Source organism: Tachysurus vachellii, chromosome 7 (assembly GCF_030014155.1).
Source record: "Tachysurus vachellii isolate PV-2020 chromosome 7, HZAU_Pvac_v1, whole genome shotgun sequence".
In the NCBI taxonomy this organism is placed as follows: Eukaryota; Metazoa; Chordata; class Actinopteri; order Siluriformes; family Bagridae; genus Tachysurus; species Tachysurus vachellii.
In genome coordinates, this window is record NC_083466.1 from 11,459,850 (window position 1) to 11,471,953 (window position 12,104).

The 12,104-nt window shown below is 39.5% G+C and overlaps 1 protein-coding gene across 3 annotated transcripts in view; it reads right to left on the minus strand.

Annotated features, from left to right (window-relative positions):
- Positions 1–12,104, minus strand: part of mllt3 (MLLT3 super elongation complex subunit) — a 53,122-nt gene that overhangs the window by 20,814 nt on the left and 20,204 nt on the right. For 2 of the 3 annotated variants that reach the window (XM_060874303.1, XM_060874300.1), the window contains exons 3-7: positions 4,563–4,645; positions 4,324–4,467; positions 3,045–3,083; positions 2,759–2,905; positions 384–974 (exon numbers count right to left, since the gene is read on the minus strand). In XM_060874303.1, the coding sequence (XP_060730286.1) occupies positions 384–974; positions 2,759–2,905; positions 3,045–3,083; positions 4,324–4,467; positions 4,563–4,645 (1,004 nt within the window). The remainder of the gene's footprint in view (positions 1–383; positions 975–2,758; positions 2,906–3,044; positions 3,084–4,323; positions 4,468–4,562; positions 4,646–12,104) is intronic. The other variant, XM_060874302.1, reaches the window with a different exon arrangement.

Genomic DNA, 12,104 nt, shown 5'->3' on the forward strand with positions numbered 1-12,104 from the left:
AGACCTGTGTTACTGGAATTCTCTTATTGCTTGTCATGACCTGTTCGTTTGGTCATTACACAGTTCCCGCATACTCAGGGAAAACTGTGTGTAAACAAGACATCCTAGCAATCAGGTGTCTGCTCACCACACACACACACACACACACACACACACACACACACACACACACACACACACACACACACACACACACACAAAACGTGTGTGTCTAAAAATGTTCAAAACACCAAACAAAGCGTGCAGCTATGTTTAGTAGACAATGCCAGGGGGTCATAAGATAAGAACTCATGGCAGAGTTATAGCTATAGCAAAAATCAGCAGAATAAATAACTAAACATCAAAAAAAAAAAACTGAAGCAGAAACACTACAATGCACTTACGTCGTATTTAGCAGAAATGTTGTCATCCATATCAGAGTCATTTGGGTCCACCACATCCTGAAAAGGAGGCAATGTAGACACTTTTCTTCTCTCAGACAGCTCATTATCCCTTAACTTGGCATGCCGGACCTGCGATTTTTCCTTTAGAGCCTTTTTATCCGAGTGGTGAAGCTGAACCAAGCTGGAACTGGACTGGAGTTTCTGTGATGAGTCTGAAAAACTTCCTTTCCGTTTTTTGGTAATGTGGGCTTCGTCGTCCATCGAGGGCCTTCGTTTATTTTGGCCCAAGCTCGAGAAGCTAACCTCAGTTGCTCGGTGTTCCTTAGAAATGGCCTTGGGCTCTTTAAATCCCATCTTAGGAATGGGTTGCTCATCACGCAGGGGTTGGTTCTCTTTGGGTTTCTTCAAGGAGTCTTTGGAGACTTTGCCTGAATCCCTGCTGAAGTCTCTGAAGGCACTTTTGGACTCTTTTGAGTCTTTGGAAGGCTTGTCCTTGTGCTCCTTGGATGGCTTGTGGAGCTTGAGTGAGCTGCTGCTGATGCTGTTATTGGTGGTGGTGATTGTGAGGGCACTACTGCTTTTGGACCCGTCCTGCAGACAAAATACAAAAGATTAAGGTTCGAGTGAAACCAGACAGATAAGCAGAGCAGCCAGTTAAAATAAACTAATTCAATTAGAGAAGAAAAATAACGTTTTTGTCTATGTGTGAGAGAATGTCTGAGAAGCATATATTGTGTGTTAACAGAACTCAAAAAAGAAGAATTTACATCCTGTCTAATTTTGGAGTGTGTATGTGTGTGTATATATATATATTATATACATACACACACACACACACACACACACACACACACACACATACACACATACACACACATAATGTATAGGAGAGACATGAGAGCTACAGTAGAGGTGGAAGTTGAAGCCCTCAGTTATAACCTAGACACGGAGGCTTTAATCCACTTCCTTGCCTAATGACTGGGTCGCTCTGTCCCAAGGTCAGGCGTTGTAGCCCCTGTCAATATTTCACTCGTGTTGTAAAGCCATTAGGAAGTCTAGACAGAGGTGGTGTTATGACCTGCCTAAACTACCTCTAAAGCTTTTTATTTTCTCTATCTGTTGTTGACCCTTGGATCATTAAACACAAAGAGGTTTCTTCATGGTGAGCCAAAGAATACAATTCGACCTGACAGAAAGCTTAGAGTGTTCATTTATATATGTTTTACAAGGCTGGAGCCACACCAGTAGCGGAAACCAAATTAAACAGAGAAGCCTTGCTTCTTATTATTTAAGTGAAGTCTGATTTAATTAGACTAATAGTATTGAAATACTATTAAATAATAAAATATAAGATAGAAAATGCTACTGGCAGCAACCTGAAGTATGACGGATGACATGTATGCAACTTTTACATTTTTCTAAACCTTAAAGAGGTTGTGTTTGTGCACATACGCAAAGATTCCACACACACACACACACACACACACACACACACACACACACAAACACACACAAACACACACAAACACACACAAACACACACAAACCAGAGCACATGGAAAAGATACCAGAACATGGACCGTCTTTTGCCCATTTGCTAAGAAAGCTGATGTAGTTGTGCAGCAGCCGGGCTACCGGTGACCCTTGATCTGTCAGTAATCCATCACGTGCGAGGGCCTGTTTAGTTTTGGAACCGTTTCCATGTGCGGTAGGGGAGTCCCATAACCTCTGCTTGCATGCAGCGCTTCAAGCTGGATCACAGTAAGTGATATGACACTGGAGACTAAAAATAAAACCTAACTGAAGAAATATGTAGGTGCCTGGTCCTGCACGATTTACTAGCGTAAAGAATAATGTGCTTCACTCGATACATGGAAAAAAGGGTTTTAACTTCTAAGCTCCCTGTGCAACACTGCTGGAAACTAATAACTGAGGTGAAGCCTTAAATAAAAATAAAAAAAAAAACTGAACCGTTTCTTAAATGGTTCTTTCAGACAGACTGTAGAAAAAAAAAAAAAAGAGAAAAAATGAAAATGTCTGATGGTCTATAAGTATTTCACAGTTAATTCAAAATGCCTCCTGAAACAGGACACCCTGCTGCTTAGTTTACGTCATCATAATGTAAGCACTTGCCTTTATCCCAGCCAAGAAATACCTGACTCAAGCCAATGTTTAACGTCTCTCGAAATCTCAGCTAAATGCCCTGAACATATCTGAACTTGCCAAATATGGAAGATTAAGAAAAGTTCTTTGAAGAGATAAAAATTCCTTGGGTGAGAGATTTGGCGTTTTTTGTTTTTGTTTTTTGGTGAGTGTCAGCTCTTTCGGTTTACTGTACAAGCCGTGAGGGAATAAACTTGGATATTTATACTAACCTTTGCTCCTGGAAAGGATTTGTTCTTTTTCCCATCAGAGAAGTTGAGTGTCAGTGAGCTGCTGGGTAAAGTGGGCAGCTTAAGGTGCTGACCGAACAGAGACGTCGAGCCTTCCTGCATGACCATGACCTGAGGATAACAAGAAACCTACTGAATTATGTGAGGAACTCTGATGACTAAAGCACAACGACTTAATTTCACAGCATAATAATAATAATAAAAATCCTAACGAAAACAATAGGTTTCCAGCGCTTCGTGCTTGAACCCCTAATAATAAAATCCTTACTTTAGAGTCTTCTGAACTTCTTTTGTGAGGATCTCGTTGCTATCAAAATAGAAAGCAAACAATTAGACAAGCCAGTGAGGGAGATATAAAAAAACAAAAAAACAAAAAAAAAACACATCCTTGACAAATGATACTATACTTTACTTATATGACATATGATGAAGGACAAAATCCTTCCCAGAGGCCAAAACCATCAGGTAAATTGAAGATAACCTCAAGTCCCTGCTGAGGTAGACTGATATTACAATTAAACAACGTCCTGGATAAACACTCGTTGTCAATCAACAGCACTGATTCGTGCTACACCACCCTGTTTGTAAAGTAGTACTGAGGGAAATTAGGTCACATCCCACGGACACACACATGGACACGGACACGGACGGACACGGACACACACGGACACGCACACGGACACGCACACATACACGGACACGGACACGGACACGGACACGGACACACACGGACACGGACACACACGGACACGGACACACACGGACACACACGGACACGGACACACGGACAGGCGTCCTCTGGCATGGTACCAAGTACAGTTTTTGTGTCTTGTAGTAATGGACGGTTCAGGTTGGAACTGGCCCACTTTTATTCATCCTACAAAAGTAACTCATCTTGACTAAGAAGAACAGTAATTCCATTAAGACCAACTTACTGACAGTGGGGTTTATCAGAATCATACAGCTTCATGGAGCAGCACTACACCCTCAGCTTGCTGTGGGGATTAGTGTGTGCATTTTTGTGTGTGAGTGTGTGTGCGTGCGTGTGTGTGTGTGTTTGTGTGTGTTCATGCCCACAGCTTTCAATGAAGACACCACCCACATCAACATACTGTAAAGCTGGTAGAGAGCCCGGATTCGGAAAACTTAAAATGAGAAACAGGCGGGCTTTCTGCGATAAAACGGAGATCAAAAAAAGATTAAAACGGATAAAAACAGAAGAGTAAGTGAGGATTTACTTCCAGCATCTTCAAGGACAGAATTTCAATGCTGCTATTTTTAGAACTGTTACTGATTACTTCTTAAAAAACAATTTAGTACCATAAACCACTAGAGGTTAATTCCAGTATATTTACCTAACTTCAATGATCATTTTTACTCTAGTGGGTCTATGTTCTCTTTATTGCTCCGGGTTAATGAATGTCCAGCAGAACATCTGCCTTCATGAGCCTTATTCCTTCTCAGCTCTGTTTAGTTTTCAGCCCATGAAATTCAGTGGCAGGAACGACACAAAGGAATACACCAAGCAGGCGTGTATGTGCATTTACCCCTCCGGCCTTTAGCAGCTTCCTTCGGAACTCCTCTGTCGGGTTGTTAAAGGTGAGCTTCTCACAGCGCAGATGATTGACAGGGGGATGACCCTCCAAGTGCAGGAACAGATCGTAGTCGAAGCGCACTTTTTTTGGCTCCTCCTGGCGAACAGGAAAGCGTAGGCTCGCGTTCAGCACGTTTATACGAAACTCTGAGGAAAGGGAATTTTTTATAAACACTTCAGTTTTATAAATACCTTATTTCGGAAGTACACTTCGATAGGCAGGATGAAGCCGGCGTATCCAGACTCTTCCACTTTATACGGTGGATCCTTGCACACTGTCGCAAAGAGGGGGAAGGGGGGACAAAAACAAACATTTAGTGATCAGTTAAGACATTTTTCTTTTGTCCTGGACATCATTTATCACAAGGTCAAATCTCTTATTAGACGTCCTTAGGTCAAAAGTCAAATATGACAAAACTATGTTACCTGAAGTGGCCTTTGATGAATTTTGTGTTCGTTTTTCCGTTTAAAAGTTCTATAGGAAATGCAAATTCAGCGCATTTTATCAGGCCGCCGATGTGTATAATGAATCAGTATAATGAATCAATATTGTACATTCATACGTCTACATTAGCTTATTCTGTTCTGACAAGATTTCCGCAACTGGAAATGTGAAAGTTTCCACTTGTAACAAACTATTCCAAAAACATTCAACGAAAAAGAACTAAAGTGTTTAATCAAAATTTGGGAAACTTCATTTTTGTCCTGAAGCTGTACATATTAAACCTTTTCAGGATGGTTAAAGCAAGCAGACATTTTTAGTTATTAGTTTGCTTGCTAACTTGATTCAGAGCAAAATTTATACTTTTGGCAAGTTTTGTATTTGGCCTGATCCGTTTCGACAGTTCATAAATTTAAGGGAACCAGAAAAACAATAAAACCTTTGCTAAGGGTCGTGTGGGAAGGAACGGAGCTGGAAACGTAATCAGAAAGTCTTTGGAAACTCCTTGGAAACTTTCGGCAATTGGGTCGTATCTGGGTTAAATCGTGTTCTCGGTACGACCAAACTGCACCTGAATCCTGAGTGCGACTGCCCCAGTTCTGCCCAAAATTGGTAGAGACAAGGTAAAAAAAATTCACCACATTTCAAATATACCGTATACTAAATAAACCAGCATGCCCTGGATAAACGGCTAGTATTGCATGATATGATTAAATAGTCATCTTCACTTAAAATCAAACTTTCAATGCATGGAATTCATTATTAGTGCCACAGTGCGGTCCAGCAATCCAACACATGTAGTGCTTTGCCAAAGAGCATTTTGTGAAAGGTCTATACATAGAAAAAGAAGAAGAAAAAAAAAAACTATGACAATAAATCAATATCTCAGTTCTGGCACAGCATCTGTGTGCTGTATCATAGTGCAGTCAGCCAAAGAACCAGAGCAGATCAGTGTGTATTATTTATTTGCCCTGACATGAGGTTAATAAAGCGAGAATCTCTGCCCTGTCTCACAGCTGTACTGTAACTGTACTGGGGATATAAAGTTAGGAAATGCAATACCGTAATTTCATGCTGCCTTTGACCTGCATAGAATCAAATCTATTCACATTTTCAATTTAAAAATGTATTACAGATTGACTCAGCTGTGAACTGGAGTATGTAATGGTATAGTATAATGCTAAGCTTGGATTACATTCTGTCTCACATATAAGTGGTTTGAAATCTTTTATTTTTTAGCTCGTAAAAACAGATGGAATCGCACATCTGACTCATTCACACTCTAACCTTGCTTCATCATACATATGTACACGTCTAAGTACACACACACACGAAAATGTGTGATGGTCCCAATTATGAATTTGAGAAGACAGACCCACGAGACACTTGTTTGTCTTGCTCTCGGTGTCCCACAGGGACTTACAACGGTACCAGCAATTAGTCACCATGCTCCATGCTCACTGAGAGTCGAGGACATCTGGAGACAAATTAGCTTCAAACAGAAACTGTCTTTCTAAAAGTCTACCAAATTTCCCCCCTAATGACAAACGGTACAAAAGAATGATTTTGTCTAACTGTAGCGTAGGTAAATTATATTCGTATGTGTTAGGGGCTTCCGATATTATTGAGCTTCGTCAACAATATCACATGTGACACAAGGTTTAATTCAAGCGGGATAAAAAAAACAACAACACTACAGCTCTACACAGTGAGCATCCCAGTCACAGCATGCACAGCATAAACACAAACTAACCAAACGTGTATTCGTTTAAAAGTCCTTACAATGCAGCTAACATTTCAATTACAAAAAGGGGACAAATTAGGACGAGTAAGAATCTAGACCCTGAAGCCATTTCCAAACCCTGAGCCACAGAAATACTCATTCTCAAATTACACTGAAACCAAGACTCGACCTCGACAAGCAGAGACTCGTCTCTCCTGACCAGACAGCTCATGACCCCACAGTCCTGAGGTCACGTCGCCCAGACACTGCACTGCTGCACAAATATTATGGGTTGCAATTAATTGCATGACTGGGTCAGGTTCAATTATAAACAGCTAAATGGGCCTATTCACTGCACTGTGTTTATTTTCTCTGATAAAGCCACTGTTGTGTATAGGCCATGAAGTGGAATTGTATCATTTGGATTTATCTTTAGTGTTTTTGAGAAAGGCTCATAGACCTGAGTAGGTTTCAGTTCAAAATCTGGAAAAGTAAAATGAGAAAGCACAAGAAAAAAATGGGACTGACTCAATTATTTAATTGCCAAAACCTCTACACTGAAATGAAGAAGAAAAAAAAACTCAGATTTTTATATTTATAGTAATTCTATTGTCAAGATTTTTGCCTTTGAGGTTGTTTTAGCTTCTAAACCCAGCAAAAAGAGACCAACAAAACTCAACAGAAGAAACAATATTTTCCAAGCACTTGGTGTACATGTTAAAGTCACGCATAAAAATGTATGAGGTCTAAGGAGGAAAAGAAGAGAATCACACATGTAAGCTGGAAAATGATCAGATTATTATTGGGGCTGTGAAACGTCTGCTTGAGTTGAAAAGGTCACTTTACATTTGGAAGTGGGAGTCTGGACAAGCAAAGTGTACAATACACTCATTGACCTGGAACAGGAAATTGGCCAGCAACTACACCGAGCCAGAGTGGAGAGCGCTTTGCCTTTTTTCCTTAATGGAAAGAGCCAAAAAGAACCCCTGCCTTCTATTACGTGCTCTTGAACACACACACACACACACACACACACACACACACACACACACACACACACACACACACAATGCCAATCACAGCACAATGTCAGTCAGAAAGCATTTGCCCTTTCTTCAAGACTGGGTCGTAATGAGGCAAAGCCGGAAAATCCTGAGACAAAACCGCAGGAGAAAAAAGAAAAAGAAAAAGAAGAAGAAGAAGAGAGAAAAAAAGATCATTGCACAGCTAAACTGTTAAAATGCACTATTAGATTCTATCAGCCTTTCTGTCCTCTGTGAAGAGCAGTTAATATACACAAAAATCCAACACCGTTTCAGATTACACTTCTTACTAAACGGCCAGGCTTAGCAACAATCTGGTCTAAGGGAAGTGAAATCGACTCTCCATTTAGTGTCCGATTACCATCTTATAACTGAAGCAAAGACTCCACAATGAGATATATCCACACACACACACACACACAAAACAATCTTCAGTACAACTGAACACCTGCATTCAGGTCAACTAAAGCTGAAATCGATTCGATACATGCTGTAAAGCCTTCTTTCTTTGGGTTCACAAATCTTCCAGTACTTTTACCAAATAAGTCAAAAAATCTTAAAGGAAAAACTGAATTAGAAATGCTTCAATGTTATTTTTTGGACAATGGACATAGTCACAAAGCAGATTTTATATAAAGTAATATAACAATTATCTCTAATGATTAAGCCAAACACAACTGTGGCAAGGAAAAACTCCCAGAGACCTTGAGAGGAATCAGACTCAAAAGAAAAGAAAACACATCCTATTCTGGGAGACACCGAAGAGTGTGATTATAAATCATTTTAATTCTAGAACTGTGTATTAAGTGTAATGTAAAGCAATTTAAATAATATAAATAAAGTCAAGTGCAATTGTGTAAGCAGTTATGTGAGTAACTTATGCGCATGAGCACCAGTGTCATTTCTGGATTCAGTATAGTTTTAACGTAATTATAGTAACTAATATCTCAGTATAGTTTTAACGTAATTATAGTAACTAATATCTCAGTATAGTTTTAACGTAATTATAGTAACTAATATCTCAGTATAGTTTTAACGTAATTATAGTAACTAATATCTCAGTATAGTTTTAACGTAATTATAGTAACTAATATCTCAGTATAGTTTTAACGTAATTATAGTAACTAATATCTCAGTATAGTTTTAACGTAATTATAGTAACTAATATCTCAGTATAGTTTTAACGTAATTATAGTAACTAATATCTCAGTATAGTTTTAACATAATTATAGTAACTAATATCTCAGTATAGTTTTAACGTAATTATAGTAACTAATATCTCAGTATAGTTTTAACGTAATTATAGTAACTAATATCTCAGTATAGTTTTAACGTAATTATAGTAACTAATATCTCAGTATAGTTTTAACGTAATTATAGTAACTAATATCTCAGTATAGTTTTAACATAATTATAGTAACTAATATTTCAGTCCCCTGGTGGTGTAGCGGAATGATCCTGCGCTCTCATTGCTACATCCCGGGTTCGATTCCCAGGCAGGGAACTAACCCAGACACTGAGGGGTCAACTCTCAGTGCCAGACCCAAACCCGGATAAGTCAGGAAAAGCATCCGGCGAAAAGCCTGTGCCAAACACAAATATGTGGACCAGATGATCAGCTGTGGCAGTTCCGAACAGTGAGCAGCCCGAAAGGACAACCACACTGGCAGGTAAATGATATTTCTAGACTATTTCATGCTGCACAGTGATATGGAACTTGTTAACAACAGGAAGGAACTCGACCCTTTGGTTTTAGGTCACCTGCTGTTTCACTGAGGAAGTTCCTTCACTCCCCAAACTAGCAATATTCATGCTAAAAATGGGATGCACAGTTAATTCTAACTAAAAATGAATGCAACAGAAGTTTTACAAATTTTCCTATGTGAGGTTGCACGTTACAGTTTTTGAAAATCCAAAACCAACACAAACTGTGACTTTCAAAGGATTTAAAGGGGATAAATTTCTTATGTTCCCCTCACTCAAATACATTATTCTAGGTCGATTTCATGTAAGAACATGTCTATCATTAGTATTGCATGTGCAGACCTACTTTAGCTAGTTAGCTGGAAATTCATTCATTCATTCATCTTCTACCGCTTATCCGAACTACCTCGGGTCACGGGGAGCCTGTGCCTATCTCAGGCGTCATCGGGCATCAAGGCAGGATACACCCTGGACGGAGTGCCAACCCATCGCAGGGCACACACACACACTCTCATTCACTCACGCAATCACACACTAGGGACAATTTTCCAGAGATGCCAATCAACCTACCATGCATGTCTTTGGACCGGGGGAGGAAACCGGAGTACCCGGAGGAAACCCCCGAGGCACGGGGAGAACATGCAAACTCCACACACACAAGGTGGAGGCGGGAATCGAACCCACAACCCTGGAGGTGTGAGGCAAACGTGCTAACCACTAAGCCACTGTGCCCCCACAGCTGGAAATTTATTTAGATTTAAAATCCAGTAAGCAAAAGTTTAGCTTGGTTAGTGGCATTTGTGTGTAAGGTTTTTGCACATTAAATTATTTGAGGTGGCTGACCATTAGCAAACATACACCTTGTTCATATTTTAATCACATATTCAACCAGGATGATTTGGCAAATTAATTACAAAGCCTCGGGTTAACTTCACGTTCATGTATCGCAAACAATTTCTAAGTCGGGACTTGCTGAACTGTGTGCTTGAAGTTAGCAACTAGCTGAAGTGGTCCATTCTCAGAAAGAAGGTGCTGGTGCATGGAGTGAATATAAAGAATCCGTGAGCGGGAATAGCCTGAAATAATAAACAATTAGTGCAACGAGGGAAAAACAATCCATAATTGGACCCAGGTTTGAACATCGGGAAGGATCCCACCTCTTTTCCCAGCCATAATGGTGACCAATGCTGCCGTTCCTTGGTCTAAAGTGAAAGCCTCGGCACATTATACATGCCACATGAAGGCACTGATTCTAATGCAATTTAAACTCTCAGAAAATTGCTCCTAAATAATTTAGTGTTTGCTGAATTTTCCAGGATCCAAAATATTCTTCAGATATATATACAGAAGCTCTTCAGGACAAAAGAGCCAACGTTCAGCCTACAACATAGTAGCTCTAGCAGAACTACCAGTAAGGACAGTAAGGCAACAGACTAAAAGAGACACAGCCAGCAAAAATCCTCTCAAGACTCAGGTGTGCTCTTTCTGTTGACTCTGCAACATCAGCCACATCACATGAAACTTTAATGTGGCTAGTAAACCTGTGCTCATGTTCACACTGATAAGGATGAAATAAAAATGTTACATTATTTTCTTCCATTTATAAAGAAACCTTCTCTTTCACCACTGAAAATGCTGTCTGATTATTTGAAGTGCAGTAGGACATACAGAATCAAACAAAGATGGATCAAATCACTGCTCTATTGTTCTGAGACAGTCCTCTGATTTGTCATGTAATCCAAACACAAAGCCCGGACAATGAACTAGTGTGTGTTGATTTGTTCGCTCTTCTCTAATTGAACAAAGATTTGTACAATACAGCATCACTCCTGAGTGCAAGTTTTCCTGTGTGATCACTGCAGTATGACCAGCCCCTGTGCTCTCAGTGCTTATACCAACCACATAAAGAGCCTTTGTTCTGCTTAACTTATCCATCTTTGCTGGTGACTGTCACACTAAACCACCTCAACTGCCTTAACTTTTTGGTTCCAAAGCACAGATCATGATATTTGAATACTATTATTATTACATAGAGACAGACATACAGATCTAGACAGACAGACAAACAAACCTAGACAGACAGACAGACAGACAGACAGTCTGACAACAAAGCCAGCAAAACAGCATTGGTGAGGGGAAAAAAACAAACAAACAAACAAATAAATAAATAAAAGTAAATCGGAATTCTATGATAAATTATTTATTTTGGTTGTCATTAAATATTAACACAGAAATGGGTAAATAAATTCCATAACAAGGATTCAGCAGAAATTAAAAATCAAAACAGTAGATAGTTGTAATATCTCAGAAAAGTGCACTGAGACATAATTTATCACAATATCTATATGTATAGCATTGCCCAGCTGCAGTAAACACAGTAACAGTGTATATTCAGCACAGATTTAGTAAGTTTTAAAAAAACATTTTAGATGTACTGAATTAAGTGTGGACCTGGCCTTTAGACAGCAGCAGACTGGCAGGTATTGCCCCACACAGACCAGACATCCATACAGGACTTTTCAGGCCATTATTTTTAGTCACACTACACTGGTTCAAGTAAACTACAAAGAATAGAAATATCTGTAGATAAGGCACTGCTCTTAGAGCTGAACATTTCCATAGACCTCAGTGAGGTACAAGGCTCTTAAGGCAGCTAAATCAGTGCTCTGGTATAGTGGCTACTGCTCACATCCAGTGAAAAATGCAAATTTCAGTAAGCTAAATCCATAAACAAGGGTTTCTCGATGATCATTCATAATTTTTCATCTTAAATGACAAGTGTCCTTAAGCATTCCAACTGTATTGGACATATTTTTGCATTT